This window comes from Cheilinus undulatus, linkage group 19 (genome assembly GCF_018320785.1).
Source record: "Cheilinus undulatus linkage group 19, ASM1832078v1, whole genome shotgun sequence".
Lineage (NCBI taxonomy): Eukaryota > Metazoa > Chordata > Actinopteri > Labriformes > Labridae > Cheilinus > Cheilinus undulatus.
In genome coordinates, this window is record NC_054883.1 from 23,946,289 (window position 1) to 23,965,092 (window position 18,804).

The 18,804-nt window shown below is 40.3% G+C and overlaps 1 protein-coding gene across 3 annotated transcripts in view; it reads right to left on the minus strand.

Annotated features, from left to right (window-relative positions):
- mpp7a (membrane palmitoylated protein 7a) overlaps window positions 1-18,804 on the minus strand; it is a 242,472-nt gene that overhangs the window by 165,210 nt on the left and 58,458 nt on the right. For all 3 annotated transcript variants that reach the window (XM_041814353.1, XM_041814354.1, XM_041814355.1), the window contains one exon: window positions 7,955-8,120. In XM_041814353.1, coding sequence (XP_041670287.1) covers window positions 7,955-7,991 — 37 coding nt within the window. In that variant the 5' untranslated portion in view covers window positions 7,992-8,120. The remainder of the gene's footprint in view (window positions 1-7,954; window positions 8,121-18,804) is intronic.

Here is an 18,804-nt window from a genome sequence, read left to right on the forward strand (position 1 = left end):
CTTGTCTGCAGACAGTGATCAGACACTACTAAAAAACTCTTTACGAGTGATTGGGCACTTTAGGGATAAATTGGTGCCAAGACTATGTCCAATCATGGTAAATTCAATTTGGCTTTTATGACACAAAAAATTACAAAAAACCCTCAATAATGTCAAAATGAAAACAGATTTTTACATAGTAATGCCAATCAAATTAAAATATGTAATGTATAATAAGTGGCTGCATAAATTTTCATCCCCTTTAAAGTGACTGACCGAATTCAACAGAGGTCCAGCCAACTGGTGTTAGTAGTCTCATAATTATTGAAATAGGGATCACCTGAGCGCAGTGAATGTGTCTCAGTGATTGCAGTATAAAGACACCTGTATTTGAGGGGTCCAGTCACTGGTTCATCAGTAGTCCTGGCTACCATTACACCATGAAGACAAAAGAACACTCCAAGCAACTCAGAGAAAAGGTTATCGAAAAAGTATCAGTCAGAGGATTGATACTAAAAAAATCCAGGGCACTTAACCATCCCCAGAGTTCAGTTAAATCCATCATCCAAAAATGAAAGGATTATGGCACGATGAGCCTCCTTTCCACCACAGAGAGTAAGCTGAGGAGTGTAATATCCCGATAATCTGAGCACCCAAACCCAAACCCAGTCTGTCTCTCCACAGACATTGTCCCAGACTTCCACGAAACACTGAAGAGGCATGTCAGCCATGACGGCCCCACAATGTCCAGGGCCTTCTTCTATGCATTTTGAAAGATCAGCTATTTCAGCAGTGCTAACTGCATGTACATGTACTGAGTGTTTTCTGAGCGTCTTTTAAACTTGACAGCACATTTAAATGGAGCTCAGTGGAAGTTCAAATAGGAAGACTGTTTCTTACTCTTTCATTAGTCACCACTCATTCACATCTCTCCCTTCTTCCATTTTTTCTCTCTTCCTGCTCTGGTGATCAGCTTATTAGGGGTGTTTGCTCTTTAAGTATTAAGCTAATCAGCTTCTGTGTCATCCTTGTTTGACTAATCATCATTCACCCGTCATATTTTTAATGTGGATGCTGCAACACTCCTCCACCCCAGCCACCTCCACTCAGTTCATCAGCATCTAGTCCAGGTCCTCACAGGTCTTCATCCTCATTCTGCATACCTCAGTTTCCCCCTGCTACCTCACTGGTGTCCCGGTCCAACTTCTCGGTAGTCTCCTCCTCATTTGATCCTGCATCCCATATCAACACTGTCACCGATGTCTAGACTCCAATTGCCAAAGACATTACACATTTCTATTTCATGAAAATTTGTGAAATAAATAAGTGTTCAATGTTTTCAAAACAAAATAATAATGTCAAACTTTGTTGTAGAGAAAAAAAAGAAAAAATCCTGCTCTATATTTAGATTTTAAGTCTAATGGCAATTAAATTCAATATTGAAAACAAAACCAAAATAGGTGCACATTACAATGTAGAAGCACAATATATGTATCTATCTTATGCTTTTAAAAATTTTATTTTCATTATTCAAAAAAGACAATATATAAAATCCCATATCCTCTAAATTAGCATTCTTTTGTCCATGTTTATGAGTCTCTGTAACAGGGAGGTGGCGGTTTATCTCTGAGGTTGTCTGGACATCCTGTGATGCTGGGGCGTTTGTAGAGATTTCTGCAAGCCCACATCATAAATGCAGCACCACAGAGACACTGCACCAGAGTAACAAAAAAAAAACAAGAAGGTAAAAACTAATCTGGAAAGTTGACCTTGCAGCTTGTGGAGTTCAGCAGGGAGATAAATAGTGAGGAACAGACAGAGGGAGTGGGCTGGGTTCGTCTGTCTGAAGATCCCTGAGTGGGAGCTGAAATAAACTGAGAAGACTCGAGCCAAAGTGAGCGGAGGCGGAACAGTTATCTATCCCCAATCTGAGCCCACAACAAAACAGCTGAACAGGAGGAGAAATGACTAAACAGCAGAGGTCTGGAGGAGAGAGAGGTCCTGGAGAGCAGCTGCAGAGCTCTGCTGGAGGAGGCTCGGGTTGTTTCAGCGCTTCTGAGATTTGACTTATGGCCTAAATGTCTGTCGAAGCAGGCTCCCCATTATCAGCTCTGTGAGGTGTCTGCAGAACTAAAAGCTCATTTTCTTTCCTTTCTTGGCTTTAATATGAATTAATGTATGTTTGTGTTAAAGATTTCAAAGAAAAGAGCCAATAAAATGTCTCATAACTGCGTCCTGAATGTGGGGCAGAGTTTTCTACACATTGAAGGATGGAGGTATTTCTTGGACAGACAAAATGTTTCAAACACCATTAAGGCTGCCAGCATCATCAGTTAATACCCTGACATTAATCTGCTTCCAAAGCGTTTATTAAAAACCTAACAGTCACAGCGCAGTGAAATAAGTCCACAGTAACCAAACCACTAGGTCAGCCTCTCCAACACTCCCCGCTGTCGTATTTCAAGACCACACTTCCAAGCTTTTATTGTTTTTCAAGTTTATTTTTCTCACTTTTTTGGTCTCATTTATTAGATTCTAATTCACACAGAGGTCTTGTTGTTTATTTGGGCAGAGATGGAGAGAGAAAACCCGAGAATCAGGGAGAGGGAGAGACGATATGATCTTACATGTGCCCTGCATTCGTCTGCCCTCGTGTTTGTTCTCCAAACACTCCAATAATGAACATTTCAATAAGATCTGCACTCACACAGCCTCCAAATGTGGTGATGAAATACGAGAGCTGCCACCAAAGAATAGTTATATTAATGATAATATTTTCCCTAATATGTTAAAGCCCAAACACAGTGTATTAGAGAGACAGTGTGGTGAGGCTGGTGGTGTTAAAGGACACGCTCCTGCCAGGATATTGTAATTGTAATTGTGGGCGGCCAACACATGTAGGAGGTATTGTTAGTCTCTGCTGAGGTGTTGCTGCCCACACGCCAAATCTCTTTTTGTAAGTACAGGGCTTTTTCTGCCGCTGATGTGGACTAACTCTAACTCTGTATTTTTCAAACTTCTATGCCAAAGACTCACCTAAGATCGAGCCAGAATCACTAGGCATGGCAATCTCATATCTATACAAAATCACCTCTTTAGCACATGTTACAGTGTCTTCTGTTGTTGTGTAATTCTAGTAAAAATGTAAAAATTCCTGCAGCATACCTACACTTGCCACTTGCTTTACCTGAGAAACTCTGCTCTGACTGAAGGTACATGTCACTGGGTTTCAATTCCCTACAGCCAGGCCTGCCCACAGAGTTGTCTGTGCCCCTTTAACACCTAGAGAATGGGCCCGCACAGCTGTGATTTATTGATAGTATCAGTGAATGTGTGTTGGGTCAGTTGCATCTGTGTTAGCGTCCTGGCTAACAATTACATTTTGGAGATGAAAAATGTGTCAAGCTTATGTGGTTCTGATGTTTACATTATTTATTCATGCCTCTTTTAATGCATCATATCATTGATATTTCATCACTGTTTGCTCCTATTTTACCAAATTTGTTACCACATTAAACCAATTTTTGCCAATTTCAGCCAATGTGTGCTACCTTTAACCTTTTTCACTACTTTAACTGCCCATTGTTGCCAACTATAACCAATTTTTGCCATTTTTTAACTGCTTTTCAACATCTTCACCACCCATTTTAACCACTTTAAGTCAATATCTGCCACTTTTCACCCTTTTAACTGCCCATTTTTCACTTCAATTTCTGGCACTTTTAACCCAAAGAACACTGTCCCCACAGTGAAACACAGCAGTGGGAGTATTATGCTATGGGGATGCTCCTGTAAAGGTAGAGGGAATCATGGAGAAAGAAGGATATGTGAAGCAGTCAGCAGCAAAACTGTGTCTGGCTCATCAGTTCCTCTCCAACACGACAACGAGCCAAAACATACGTGGCTCCTGGTGAAGAACTACCTCCAAGACCAAAGCGAACCTCATTGAGTGGTCTGGCCAAAGCCCTGACTTGAATCTCATTGAAAATCTGTGGGGTGAACTGAAGACTAAGGTCCATCAAATCTGGAGGAGCTTGGGAGATTGGCCAAAGAAGAATGGGCTGGATTCCTCAGGGGATGTGTCAGCAAACGCCTGCAGGCTGTTAACCAGCAAAAAGGTAACGCTTATGTCATTCCAATGATGCCGCCCATGCCTTCGTAGCCCTTGCAGAGGCTTTTATAGTGAGCCTGGAACTTGGTGGACTTGTCGGGGACTTTGAGGATTGAATCCACACTGGTAGATCCAATTAGAACATCTTTTTTATCAAATTTTTAAATCAATTTTTTGATCATTTATTGCTGCTAGCTCAGATCTGATCTGATTTTGTAGTGCATTACTTTGCATAGTTTCAGCATGGTGCCTGCTTTCAAATGACTTATTTCTCTAACCAAGAACAGATGCAGATGTATTTTTTCTTCTTTGTCAAATGAAAAAATGCAACCTCTGATAAAGCCTCGTCCATTGAATAAACAACCCGTTATGATAAGAAGTGTAACACTAGCTGTATTCCGTACATGATTCCTGGAAGTCTGATTTAAAGGCCACAGTTATTTGTGACTTCAGCAGCTTCCAGATCAGCGACCTGACGTTCATCCATAATGTTCATCATGTTTCACCTGTGCACACGGCTTCACAGGACCATCACTTGGGAAGCAGAGGAGATGGGCCGGAGGAATCTTTACGTGTTTTATTTGGAAATGTGAGCCCTCGCCGGTAATTGTCCAAAATGACTCTAATCGTAATTGACGGTCTGGCTTTCTACTTTGTCTGCATGAATTTCCAGAATGACGGGGGCTTTGGTAACTCTGTTAAAAGTCTGGACCGAGAATTGCACACACTCTATATCCATTAGAGCAGGACTTAATGCCTGTCCTCCTTTTGTCCTTTGCTATCCTGCTCTGCCGGGTCAGGCCTTCTGGTGTGTGTGGTTGTGTGTGTGTGTGATGATGTAGTCGGCCATTAAGCCAGTCTGAGAGGAGGATAGGGTTCCTGAGGGGAGAGCTGGTGATTTCTGGCAGCTGTCTCGGTGCTGACAAGCTTGACGTACTCCTTATCCAAACTCTCATCCACACACATGCACACACACCTTGGAACCAAGCAGAGAGAATGAAGGAGAATGTTCACACATTTGACATTATTGTGATTTCTGTCTCTGTAAACTGTAAATTACATCATCAGTACCTGGAAAGGCTTTCTTTTCAACAAGTAGAGACAGAAAGAATGGGGAAATTATGTGATTTCTTTCAACGTTTAAAATTTTACCTTCAATAAAGTCTATTAGAGGCCAGTCAAAAACAGAGCAACTAGTGTTACTCTCACTATTTCACTGTTCTACTCTTTTATTCCACCGACAACACTAAAACAAATTATCTTGTGTGCAGATCTTCTAGGCGATAAAGCTGGTTCTGGTTCTGATCATTCCTTATCTGAAAAACAATCTGTGTTCTGCCTAGAGTGGTGGATACACTTCTAAAGCACTCAGTGCTTGCACGAATCTTCCTCTGCACTCGTGATTACTAAATGCTTTTATTTAGTAACACTTAACAAAGACACAACTGGTAATACTTAAGCCTAAAAGACTAAATGCTAAAAGCTTTAGAAAGTATTCTGTGCTTTAAAATTCCTGTTAAACTGGTTAAATAAGTACCAGATATTGAGTTTTATTTTGAAGATAAATATGGACCAGACTTGTGTTATTTTATTTGAATTAAAGAGAATATACTCTGGTTAATGGTATTTTTTACCGATGCCTCCAAAACTTTGGTCTTGTAAAGCATTAAGTTGTTTTTTGTAAATTTTAACCAAGTGAAGGCCATCACAAACTAAAAATACTTGTTTGTGTACCATTAATTTGCACATAATTATTTCATTTTTTCTTGTGGCTAGTCAATGCAAGCTGTCACACCAGCAATGCAATTTGGTAAAGAAGATTAGCTTTAGCACATATCTGAAAATCAATATGCTCATTGTGGCCTATAGTAAGTTTTGAGACAATGTGACCACAGCAGAATTGTCCTCTTCTCAAAACACTTATCCATATGATGCAAATGTTTTTTTTTCACAGAATTGTCTGTCTGAAATCAGATTGGGTGGTTTTATGACAGATTGTGTAGGTAAAAATAGGCTAGGGTGGGTTATACTTTGGGCTGGTTTTTAACTGCATCTTAAGAGACTGCATTACATTCTTAGTTGTCAACATATTTAGTTAAGTTCTCCTCGATGTCAGCGAACGCATCGAACTGTCAGTATCACTTCTGAGGCCTGTCAGTAACTCCCAGTAGCCTGTAGAGTTCACTGGAAGTCCTATTGTGATTTGGAGAGAGCCCAAGAGACAGTGTGCACATCAAGCTGCCTGTGTCTGTCAAGTGTGAGCGTGCCTGTCTTCAAGAGAACCAAACTTTCATGTATCGATGAAGACAGCAAAATTGTTTTAATGGTGTTAACTACAGCCCACGGTAGCCTGTGTTAAGTTAGCGAAAGCCCATGCAAAGCTGGAAAACGCTGGAAAACGTCCAATAAAATGAATGAACCAAATGTGCTGTTGTGCTGAGCTGTTGCACCAGTTATGCGTAAATTCTGTCTGAAGTTCTGGCATAAAGTGCACACTAAACCCTACGTTGAAACCAGTTAAATTGTAAGTAAAGTTGTGTCATTGTCTGGCTACACCACAGAGACATAAAGATGATCTTAACTAGTAAGATTAATATCCAAACTACTTAAATATTGTTTCCGATACGACCACTGGTTATACGCCCAGACACCACTGGTGGTTTTTGGGCCCTATGGACATCTACAGCATGGGCTCGTGGTAACACTATTACCTGCCCAGACAGTACCTTATGCCATTGTTTCCCAACCATTTTCTCTTGGAGCCCCCCCTACATGTACCTAAGAAAAGCGAAGCCCCCCAAGGACCCAAGGGTGAAGAAAAAGTGACACACTGCCGTCAAAAATCAACACAGATTCTAATTGTTTCACTGATAAAACCCTATAAAAGGCCTACGCATGCTTTTCTTATCAAAATACTTTTGTATAAACTAATTAAAATCTGCTTTATGATGGTTTCAACCAATATTTGCAAATCTAATTTCGGCAACCCCAGAGCAGGCAAAACCTCGCGCCCCCCTTAAGATCTTTGGCACCCCCCTGGGAGGTCCTGGACCCCAGGTCAGGAACCAGTGCTCTATGCTGTGCTTACTCACCACATCCAATCCTTTACTCTGCCCTGAAGTTGTGGATTTTGTTATTCTTTCCACAGATTACTTTCCTAAGCCCCTCATAATATGCAAAGACATCCAGAGCCCAACTGGGGTTGTGTCAATCCTCTATCCTGACCGATGGTACCCTCAGGTGGCTTACTTGCCATATCTACACTCTACTCAGCCTCAGTTTTGGCCCAAACATGCCAAAAAGTTCTGCACAGTACTGTATGTCAATCTTTCTGATGTGTCCTGGAAATATCGTACTGCACAACAGCCTTTGGACCAGGTTTAAGGTGGTTAAAGGAACAGTTCATTTAAGCTGCCTCGAGATAGGAACTCACCAGTTTTATGCCTGACCACTCATTTTTTAAGATAAACAGATCTATGGGTGCAAACTAAAAGGCAGGTACAGTTGATATTTAAACAATGTGAGCACATATCAGTGTTCAAATACAATCAGGCTGAGATTTCAAGAAGTTTCTAAAGATGCATGACGCTTGCTGCAGAAGGAATCAATACTTTCTAAGCTGTTTTTATGATTTGTTATGAATACATTCTGCTTTTGTGTGTCATTTTTCCATGTTATGTCCTGTCTCTTATCTGGAACTTGAGTCTAAAATTATGTATGCAACAAAATAAATTGATTATAGAGATAAAAGTGTCTATTAAAGTAGCAGAAAACTTCTGTAATATTTGCTGGAAGTCTCATATTTACGAGTGCATTTTACTGGTTTTGTATTTCAGGTTGTGTTCTTGGCTGGAGGCTCTGTACCTGGCTCGTGGCCGGCTCCAGTGGCCAGGGCAGGCATGGCTCCTGCCGGCTGCTTCCTGGTTCCCCTCAGGCTGTGGAAAATGGCAGCGGGGCGTCAGAGCAGCTCCTCGGTAGCTTCTCCGCAGGGACCGGCTGAATGTGAGGACGGGCTTTATGCCATGGAGCCCTGCAAGAGAACAAGATTTTAGAGGCTACTTGTCAAATGGCAGGATGGCCGCATGCACGTGTGTGTCAGTCAGATCCTGTGTTGTGAGTGTGTGTTAGCAGCCTGTAGCCATGGAAATGAACATCAACCATATTCGCACCTATATGTGATTGTGTGTAGGTGAGCCAACGATTGACAGAGAATGACTCACTGAGAGTGTGTGACTCTGGGTGTTTACAACCCGACACTTTTTCCCTAAGCTGCTGAACATCCTGCTTTGTGCACGGGCCAACGCAGCCTCACCTGCAGCCCGTTTATACACATATGTAGAGAGACACGCAGCTATCCCACACTTTTATTCATCCTGCAGCGGAAATGAGGGGAGCTTTATCGGCTAAGGGTAAGTGAGCAAAGCAAATGCATCAGACCTGTGAGAAATCAAACAGGCGTGGAAAAGCAGCGCTTCGTAAATAACGGCGCTCATCTGGAAAGGCAGATAGAGCAGGAGCAGGAAGACAAACACGAAAACCTGTGGTTCATTGAAGTCTGCCTCTGCACACAGGAGTGTAAGATAAAAACTTACAGCAACAAGAAGAAAACACAAAGCAGTTCTTTGGAAAACAGCATGATGTAAGCAAGTACCACCACTGAAGGAAGCAGACTTAGGACTCTGGATCAATAAATATGAGGAGCTTAGACTAGTTTAAATTTGACTGGACTCAGATATCACCTGTTTTAGACCAAATGACTCAATTTTTATTTTTTTATTTATGACTTCAAAATCAAACTGGCAGATCTTGAGTGAAGACATGGCTCTATTAACTTTTAAATCATTAGCACCAAGGTCTGAGTCTTTTTATGTCATTTTTGAAAACTGAGTTAAATCTGGAAATTCAAACTCTTCACATTTGTTTCATGTTGTGATAATGTTTCTGACTAAAATCCTACTTTGTTGTAGAGAAAAAAAGAAGTGAAAAAAAAAGTCACTGCAACATTGAACGCAAAAAACAGGCAAAATCCTACCAGCTTATTGTATGACAATAGGAATGCACCAATACCACATTTGTTCAGACTGAGTACAATTGTGAGTACTTAATGACAACTTAACTGTTCTTAAAACTTATTTGAAAGTGGTTTGTGATCTTCATTCATGTTAAAATATCCTTAAACTGCAGACGTGACTCCAACATTGACTACTCACATCATAATTTAAAATGATACCAAGTACAGTAACTGCAGTGTTTTATGAGTACATGTACTTAGCCATGGTGTCGGCACCGATGACCGATACTGATATTGGTATCTGTGTTCCCTACAAGTTAACTACAGCAACTGAACCCAGAGGTGTTGACGCATATTTAATACACAACAACATAAAAATACTGTATTAACTTTCATCATCAATTTTTAATCAAACAACTGACAGCATATGCAAAGCAGTACGTTAAAATTAGATGTGAAAAAATAAACATGTCATACAAGATAATCTCTGATCACCTCAAACATCTCAAATAGGCAGATTTAGAGATTTCAACCTTATCAGCAGAATATACATTGACCTCAAAGATATGAACACAAGTTAGTTGGGTTCTTTAGGTGTAGCATGGAACAAGGACACACTTTACTTGTTTTTTAAATTTATTACTATTATGTATTTTTTTTCTTAATGTTATAACTCATGTAAATTGAATATGTTTATATTTCATTATCAGTTTTCTCATATATTTTAGATGTGCTATCTTTTTACTTTTTTTATTTTACCGTTTGTTTTTGTTTAATTTTGTGGAAAATCTGACAACTGTGTGTTTTAAGAGTATGGACAAACTTGTGCAAACGTTGCTATATATTCTTGTGCATGTTTAAAAAAACAATAAAAACAGTTTGGAGAAAAAAAATGTGTATTTGCAAGATATGCAAGTGTGCCATCTGGTCAAAGCAGTTGCCTAGGGTGCAACATACTTAAGGAGACCGCCCTTGATCCATGAACATTTTGAATCAAGCTCCAAGTGTAAAACAATTACCATACTGTGAACTTCCCCACTACTCCCTCAGCTCTGTATGACTAAGCCTTTTTTGCACTGAGAACACTTGTTTTTTTTTTTTTACAGTGGAAAAGGTGTGAATATATTGGTACCAACTAAAATGAGTATGGAAATTTTGGCATATTGGCATATCAGATATCTGCAAAAGTCCAACAATGCATCCCTAATATCGTATATTGTTAACCTATACAAATACACAGGTAACGACGAAGAGGGAGTCTCTTAAAGTGGAGGTTGATGCTCACAGGAAGGACCAGTAACGTGCAAAAGGTGTGTCAGGGGATCTGTCTCACAGGAAAATCCAAAGAAGAAACTGGAGCCCACAAGTCACTTTTTTGCAATTACATCAGGACAAACATTGTGACACGCACGGCACCTTCATCAGGAAGCTAAAACCTGGATATGTTTCGGATCTCATTAGAGGCCTTCTGCCACATAAACCAAACCGCTAACTCCTCTCAATGTAGTGACCAATAATCCTCCTGTTAAAAGTCCAGTCAAAAAGGCCTTAAACCCCGACACCACCATGACTGCTTTATCTGACAAAGAGCATGGAAAACAATCACTGTTCTGCATCCAGTTCTTCACAGTCCACAGCTTAATGATCCGTAATATGTCAGCTCCCATGTGTGTGACTCAGTTTAACCCTGTTAGCTAAACTGTAGCGCCTCAGGGTGCTGCTACACTGGAAGAAAACACTCAGAATAAACACTCGCTGTGAGATAAGCATTATGTTTCTCCCATGTTGATAAGGTCACTTAACCAAGCCAGGGCTGGACACGGAGTCACACCTTCAAGCTTCCAGTTCACTGAGACCCCCATCGATGGCTGGGTGGCGTAGGATGCGCATATTTGAATTGCGCTGACTTCATGTCCATCCCGATGAGCCAAAGTGGTCTGGAAATTTGTTACAAGTGCGTTTTCTGTAAAGAATTTCTCACTCGGCCCCCACAATGACAGCTGCAGAGAAGTAAGCATTTTCTGGCGTTTTGCACCACATGTGTGTACAAATACATAAACCTGCCAAAGCAGCCCACATAGCAAAATGCTACCACGCCTGTCTGACATAAACGGTGATGTGAACTCACCTCTGGGGCCCTCAGACCCCAGATGGAGTCTTGTGGAAAAAGCATCTGAGACAATAGAGTCCAGAGGATGCCTGAGCGAGCAGGTTAGCAAGCTGCTAAGAGGATATCAGAGAGAGAGAGTATTTTTCTTCTGGATTGAGATGTACAAAATGTGGTGCATTCATCAAACAGCACTAAAGAAAGGATTGATTTTCCAACGACAGGGGATCTGGGAGACAAATTCCAAATCTTGCCAGTATGTCACGCCAGCGCCCATGTGAGCGCCAGATTCTTGCGTCGTTTGCATGAGCTTTGCATGTGCATAAAAGATGGGTGAAAAACCTGATGAAATCTGAGTTCAGCGCTATTCAAACTTTTGCATATTTCAATTAAATGGGTTAAGAGGAGCAGCAGAGAAGGGCAGCGGCGCCACGAGCAGTGACCACAAAATCTCTCCAGCAGGCCGATTTGAACAGGGGACCGAAGCTTACAGCCACTGAGCTCATGCCAAGTGAACTGACCCATGCTAAATCAGTTCAGTGTTCAGAGAGCACGGTTTAGTCATAAGACTGTGTGATTAGAATGGCAGACTAAAGAAAAGACAAGGGACATGAAGAAGGTATGCCGAGCCGTAATATCAGTCGTCGGCCTTTTGTTGAATCCAAGGGGGAATGAGCGCATATTCCCCAATCTGAGGAAGGATCCATCTTTCCATTTCAGAGGATTTCTGAGGGCCAGGATGCATGTCGCAGAGCTGGAAACACCTGGGACTCTTAAAAGGCCCTAAAGGATCGTAATAGAAGGACCTGAAGAGACATTCCTCACTGTCACTGTGTCTGTACAGATCACACGATATCAGATGCTCATGGAGGGAAGCCGAAGGACACTTTACCATGTGGACAAGAGAGAGGATATGCCTAATTGCAGTGAAATGTTCTAACCCTGCTGAGACGACCCGACTTCAAATGGTTCTGCCACCATCTAGTGGGAACTTTCTCCACTGCAAGCGTCCTAAAAAAGCTGCACAAGCAGACATCAGTGTGAAACCCGAGGTTGAATCAGTATTTAAAGAGAAAATATCTCGGGGTGATGGATTGATAGGTGGAAAGATGGAAACAGGGAGGTGTAGAAGACTGTTATTCGTCTTTACATTTCAAAAACAAGCTCGTCCGTCCAGCCTGAGGGGTTAAGCACGGGTGGAGTCGTCTGACTCTCAGCTGGGTGTTGATGAGGTGAGCGGCAAGAATAACACCATCATGAGATGGATGACCGACATTAAAAACAACCAAGGCCTGACATTACAGAGGGTCTGTCAACAAACTGGGAGCATGCTTTGATTTCAGACACTGACTTTTATAGTATTATATTTCAAAAGGCCGTTCTCTGCAAAGGCTCCAAATGTCAGAGACAAAACATTTTGTCATTCAATTCTCCTTTGTTCCACGTTAAAGCATTGTTACCTGTAAAATCATTGGGAAAAGTATTAAAATGACTCTTCAGCTGAATGATTTTTTTCTATTTTCTAATGTTGCAGCCTGCTTGTTTATTAGTTGTAATTTTTATTGGAATATTAAAACTTTATGATAAAGATATCCTGAAAGATTTGAGGACTCTAAGTAAATTTTGAGGTACTATCTATGGGATACTTTAGAAATATGCCTAAGGATTTTCACAGAAATTTCAGGTGCTTTCTTTTAAAATTAGGGAATTTTGTTTGGATATTGGAAAGGAAAAAAAATCTAAGTTAGTATTGTTTAAAGACAAGGCTGATGTTTTTACTCATACTTACCCAAAATAAGCGGAAATAACTAAAAATCCTTTCCAGAGAAAAGCTCAGGTTAAACAGCTGTTTTTAGGGTGGTTTACTGAGACGATCCTGTCACAGTGCTTGAAATAACATATTTTAAAGTTTTAATGAAAAATTTAGCCACAGTTCTAGGAAAGGAATGTGGATAACTAATAAAAACTTTTGCAGAAATATTCATATCCATAGATATCTACAGCCAGTACATTGGTCATACATATGACATGCCAATAACATCATGCATCCACAGAGCTAGTGATACGTGTTCATTGGCTGATACTGTAAATATGTCCAACTAAATGTAGCTTTGATATAAAGGCAAAACTGCCACTTAGTGTAACTGTGATTTCTGCAGAATACTTTCCACATCATGCTAAGGCTCTGGATAAGTGCTGCACAAGTAATCTAATAGCAATTGAGCCATAACAAAAAACTGCAGGGTTTTGTTGAATGGAGAAGTACTTAAACGGTTGACAAAAATCCCTGCAGAAAGGCCTTCAAGATAACAAAAATGCAACTATTGCACTTTTTAGAAGCATTTTTATTAAAAAAAAAAGAAAAAAACTTACTTTTAAAGCAGTTCTGTAAAAATTTCTGGTTTTGTATTTTTATGCCTCTGAATATTTGCTTGTTTTGAGTCGAGAAATACAACCATCAAAACTATCATTATTCTCTGCATTTCATTGATTATGTATTATATACTAATCCCATTTGCCAATGGCAATATTGTCCAGTATAACTGCAATTGCACATTAAGGACAAATCGTGCTGCACTGCCTTGAATTTAAGGGCTTAACAGGCTCCAAGCTGCTCTGCTTTTAACCTGAAGTAGGACAGGAAGTAGGACATGACAAAAATAGAAGCTAAGGGAATCAAGATTGCAGACAAAGTGACAGAATCCAACAGTGACCATGACTTTTTCCTTGATATTGGTGCTACAGGATGTGATTTGAAGTCATTTCAATATCAACAAAATGTGCAGAGGAAGAATTCACAACAGATGAAAACAGCAAGAAAAGTTTTGGATCAAGTCAGAGCAAAAAATGCTATGTGTATTCTTGACTGCAACTCACCCAAAAAATGATGGGAGATTTTCAGGAGTATTGTGGAAAACAGCTATAGTCGAGCATGTTTGGATCAAATAGCTGAGTCCAAAATAACAAAGTTCTGGCACAGCTCTAAGACTCAATCTCTTGCTCTAGTCCTCTACTCTACTTATGTTGGATTTGACAAGAAAGGCTAATTAGAAACAAGATCCAGATCAAGAAAAGGGGGATGCTATCCTCTGAGGCCTTCACATAGTTCATTGGATGACATGGTCCTTCATTCAGGCAGCCTCTGTCTGTCCTGCACAGTAAATACCAAACCAGGACCCTACAGAGGTCAGCCCTGCCATTCAGCACCACTTAAACCCTCCCTGAGGCGCTGTACAGGTGTTGGGTTTAATCAGCCTGGATTGTCACACACCAAGTGACAGGAAGGCCAGCTACTGGACGGCTGTTTTACTGGGCCACCATGAATGACGCTAATCCTGCATGTTTCACGCCAAACCAAAGTCACTGCTGTCACACCTGATCTGGTTTCTGCTCAGAGGACCAGTTTGGTCCAAAGCTTTCCTCCATCTTCAGCGTCTGCTGAGCCACTTCATTATCTACACCAGTGCTTCCATCCAGAGATCTGAGAAGATCTGTTTGGCAGGCTGTTTCACACCTGCTCAGGTTACCTATTCTGTCCTGTGGATAATGATAGGCTTTGGTTATGCAGTTATCTTGGGCTGTTTTATCAGGAGAAGTCCAGGAAAGAAGGTCTGGACATTGTTGAGCGTTAAACTTTCACATGTGTTACTCACAGAGGGAGAACATTTGCTGATTCGCTCTGAAGTTCTGGAAATACTCTGATTAGTTTAAGCCAGACAAGTCACCTGTTTAGTCTTAATAATGTTGGCTAGTGCCATATTTTTGAAACTATCAATGATATGAAGTAAAGAGATGAAGATCCAAGGAGGCAGAGGGAAAACTGAGGAGTTATCAGCGTTATCGTGGCTGCTTTTGTCTTACAGGACCTTTCAGTGACCAGACGTGATTGTGCTGATCACATAAACCTAAGTTTGGGGAAGAGGTTGGGCTCATACCATTTTACAATCCATCATTTAAATCAGTGGTTCTCAACTGAAGGGTCAGGACCCAAAAGTAGGTCGGGAAGCTGTTTCAAGAGGGTTGGAAATTTGTGCCAAAAAAAATATACAGCAAAAAGTTTATGATGTATAACAGCTATAAGTGGACATACAGAACATCTACACAATTTAGGTTTTCTTATTATGGCAAGAAAATTTCAGTCTTTTTCTCAAGATTTCAACATATTTATCTTCTTTTCTTGGATAACAAAGCTGGTTTTCCCAAGATAATTTGGACATTCCTTGGGAAATTGCCAAATTTCAATGCCATCTCGGGAAGAAACGGAGTAAAATAAAATGCATACTTGTCTTTCTGTGAAGATGTGCTTTACAGAACATCTATTTTGTCCTGTCTCTCCTGTTCCATTTATGGTCCAAACTGTAACATTTTTATTGAAAACTTTTAAGTGGTTGAATATGTTGAAGTTGCGATAGCTCATAAGGAGGTGGAGGTGGGTCCTCATGCCCAGCCAGCTGAGAACCACTGATTTAAATGTTTCTCTTCAGTACTTTCATGTTATAAAAGATGACTTTATTTGTATAATTTATAACGCACCCTTTTAAGAAATAATATTTATACGAAGAACAATATTGGAGGCTATGATTTGTTAATGGCATGGAGAGAAAAGAGGAACACAGCTGCATGTTGTTCACTCCTCCTGTCATGTTTTTGGCACAGGAGCACAATCCCTGTCCTCAAGTGAGCAAATATGAACTGTGTCATTTCTGATATTACTGACTGTTTTGAGAATATTTTCAACATCATAATAAAGGAGTTTGAAGATCATAGCACATTCACAAGTTGTTAAAAAGCTTCACTGATATGATTTATGGCACAATGACTTGATGCAGTCGATCCTCAGCACTAAACACATGAAAGCCAAGCTTTCATTTACTTTTGTAGTTTTTTGCATCGAGGAGAAGATTCCATCTAGCCACTCTACTACTAACACAGATCAGTGGAGGACTGCAGTGATGGCTGTCCTTCTGAGACTTTGTCCCATCTTGTCACATCTCTTACTAAGGCCCTTCTCCCCTGATTGCTCTGTCTGGCCAAGCAGCGAGCACCCAGCTTCAAGAGTTGCACCTTCAGTGCAGCAGAAATGTTTTGAACACTTCCCAGATCTGTGCCTGTCAACAATCCTGGCTCTGAGCTCTGCAGCTCTGCAGTTCATTTGACCTCATGGCTTGGTTTTTGCTCTGACATCATTGTCAGCTGTGAGGCCTTCTATAGAGAGGTGTTTGCCTTTGTAAATCATGTCCAATCAATTAATTTACCATAGGTAGACTTCAATAAAGATGTAGAAACATCTCAGCAAAGATCCAGAGAAATGGGAGGAACCTGAGCTACATTTCTAGTGTTGACACAAAGAGTCTGAATACTTCAGTCAGTTGGATCTTTCAGTTTTTTACTTTTAATAAGTTTGCAAATATGTCTAAACTTCTTTTCTCACTTTATTATGACGGGGTACTGAGAGTAGACAAATGAGAATAAAAATTAATTTAGATTAGATTAGAAAATTATTTTGAATATGTAAAACAGAGTGCAAAGTGGTCATTCAAAAAGAAAGAAAATAATGCTTAGTCAAAATAAAAAAAAAATTAATAAAAAATGCAGTGCAATGCAAATGTCACATGTAATATATCCAAAAAGGAGTGGGAGGAAGTACACACTTATTTAATCCCGTCCCTTCCCCTAAAATTTCCTAATTTGCTATTATCAAAATTGGAAATTCATTACAGATTTTATTTCCTTTATCAAATTTATGCTTATATACACATACCTATACAAACTGAATTGCATTTTTAAAATATTTAATCTGAAATATTAAATATTAAATCCTTACAATCCAATCATCATAAACTTTGCAAAGTTTATGATGAATTTATACAACTATAGCACCAGGCTGCAACATAACAAAATACAAAAAAGGGGGTCTGAATGTAGTGTATACACATGGGGCTTAAAACAGACAGCATCCTGCAAATTCCACCTTAAAAGTCAACCTAAACCTGAGCTAAAATGTCAAATATTGCAATGTGTTATCCACAGTTGCTCACTGGTGACACTGTCTTGGGAGTTCCTGTGTGCTTCAATAAAGGTGGCTGTGTTCCCTCTTCTTGCAGATGTTTGTGTTGTGATGCTGTTTAGAGAGGTAAGTTATGACTGAGGACTTGGAAAGATGGAGGTGATCTGCCATGAGGATTTTAAAGAAAAGCAATAAATGCTCTTTTATGGAAAACTATGTTCTTTTACTTCAAGCTTCATTTAAGAGCTCCGGCTTTGGGGTATTGGTACGGGGTAGCTGTGAAGACAGATTGGATGTAAAATCAATTTGTATTTCAGCTTCTCTACATCATATTGGCTTGTAGGAACCACAAAGTGCAGAGTCAGACAGACAGACGTAGATAGAGTTACAGCCACATGCACACAGCCATACATGACACCATCATAAGAGTATAATTGCAGTGTATCCAGCTGTGGTAAAGAAGAACATTCATCTACATACACGAGCACATGCTGCAGCTACATGTCAATGGGCTGTGCATAATTGCAGTGTATTAAAGCGTGGTCAGGGGAATATTTATCCAAATGACATTTTAAGATTGTAAAACTTTTGCAGGAAAGAAGACTTAATGCCAGCGCAGCATACGCAGCTTTTTCTCTTGGAAAAACATCGTGGAATAACGTCTTTTTTCCTGCATTTGAGCTGCTCTGCCAAAATGTCACCATGTCCATTCCTATTAAACTAAGTGTGTAACGCTGATGGGATGGGGCTTTGTTTTCAGGCGTGTGCCATGCATCTCCTTGTTAATAGACGTTAGCTTTATGAGGGATTGTGGTTGCTCCAGTGCAACCCTTGCATTCACCACTAAGCTTATGTTTTGTGCATTCACGTCAGGGCTAGGACGCCCCTGTTCTTGTTGGAATGGAGGGGTAGGGGTGCATGGCCATTCTAACAGAGATTTTCCACAGGCACACACCAAATGTGTTATGGGGAATATGCAATGGGTCGTCCCATGTCATGGATAAAGATTTCATCACTACCCCTAGTAACTCTAGTTCAAGAGGGTGCCCAGAAACTCGGGGTAAAGTAGGGGTTAGGGTTAGAAGACTCAGTGAATGTTCCTAGATTGACTGGAAAAGGCAGAATAACAAAGAGCAAATACATGCATACAACTAAGAAGTAAATGGAAAGAGATTAGGGAGCTAATGTGGAATATCTATGACAGACTTTTCAACAAGAATGGCTTCATCCAAGGGGAGAAGTTACAGTGAGCTCTCTTCTTCTGGTCTCAGGTGGGACTCTGACAGCTCACACTCTCTGCACATGTTACTCATAAGCGTCCCTTTTTTCCACATAAAACACATCTGCCATGTGACCATACATATCTGTGTTGTAAGCACATTCAGATTCGTGTTAAGGTCAAACCATCTGTCCAGATGCATGAAGTGATTTTCCGTCTTTCTGTCGCCTCAACACTCTGCATGGAGATTTTTTAAAGAATTTAATAGAGATCCGTCTTATTTACAACTAAGATGGAAAGATGTTTCAAGGATCATTGATATGGAAGAATATGAGTCACAGCGCTCAGAGAAAATCAAATGTGACACATT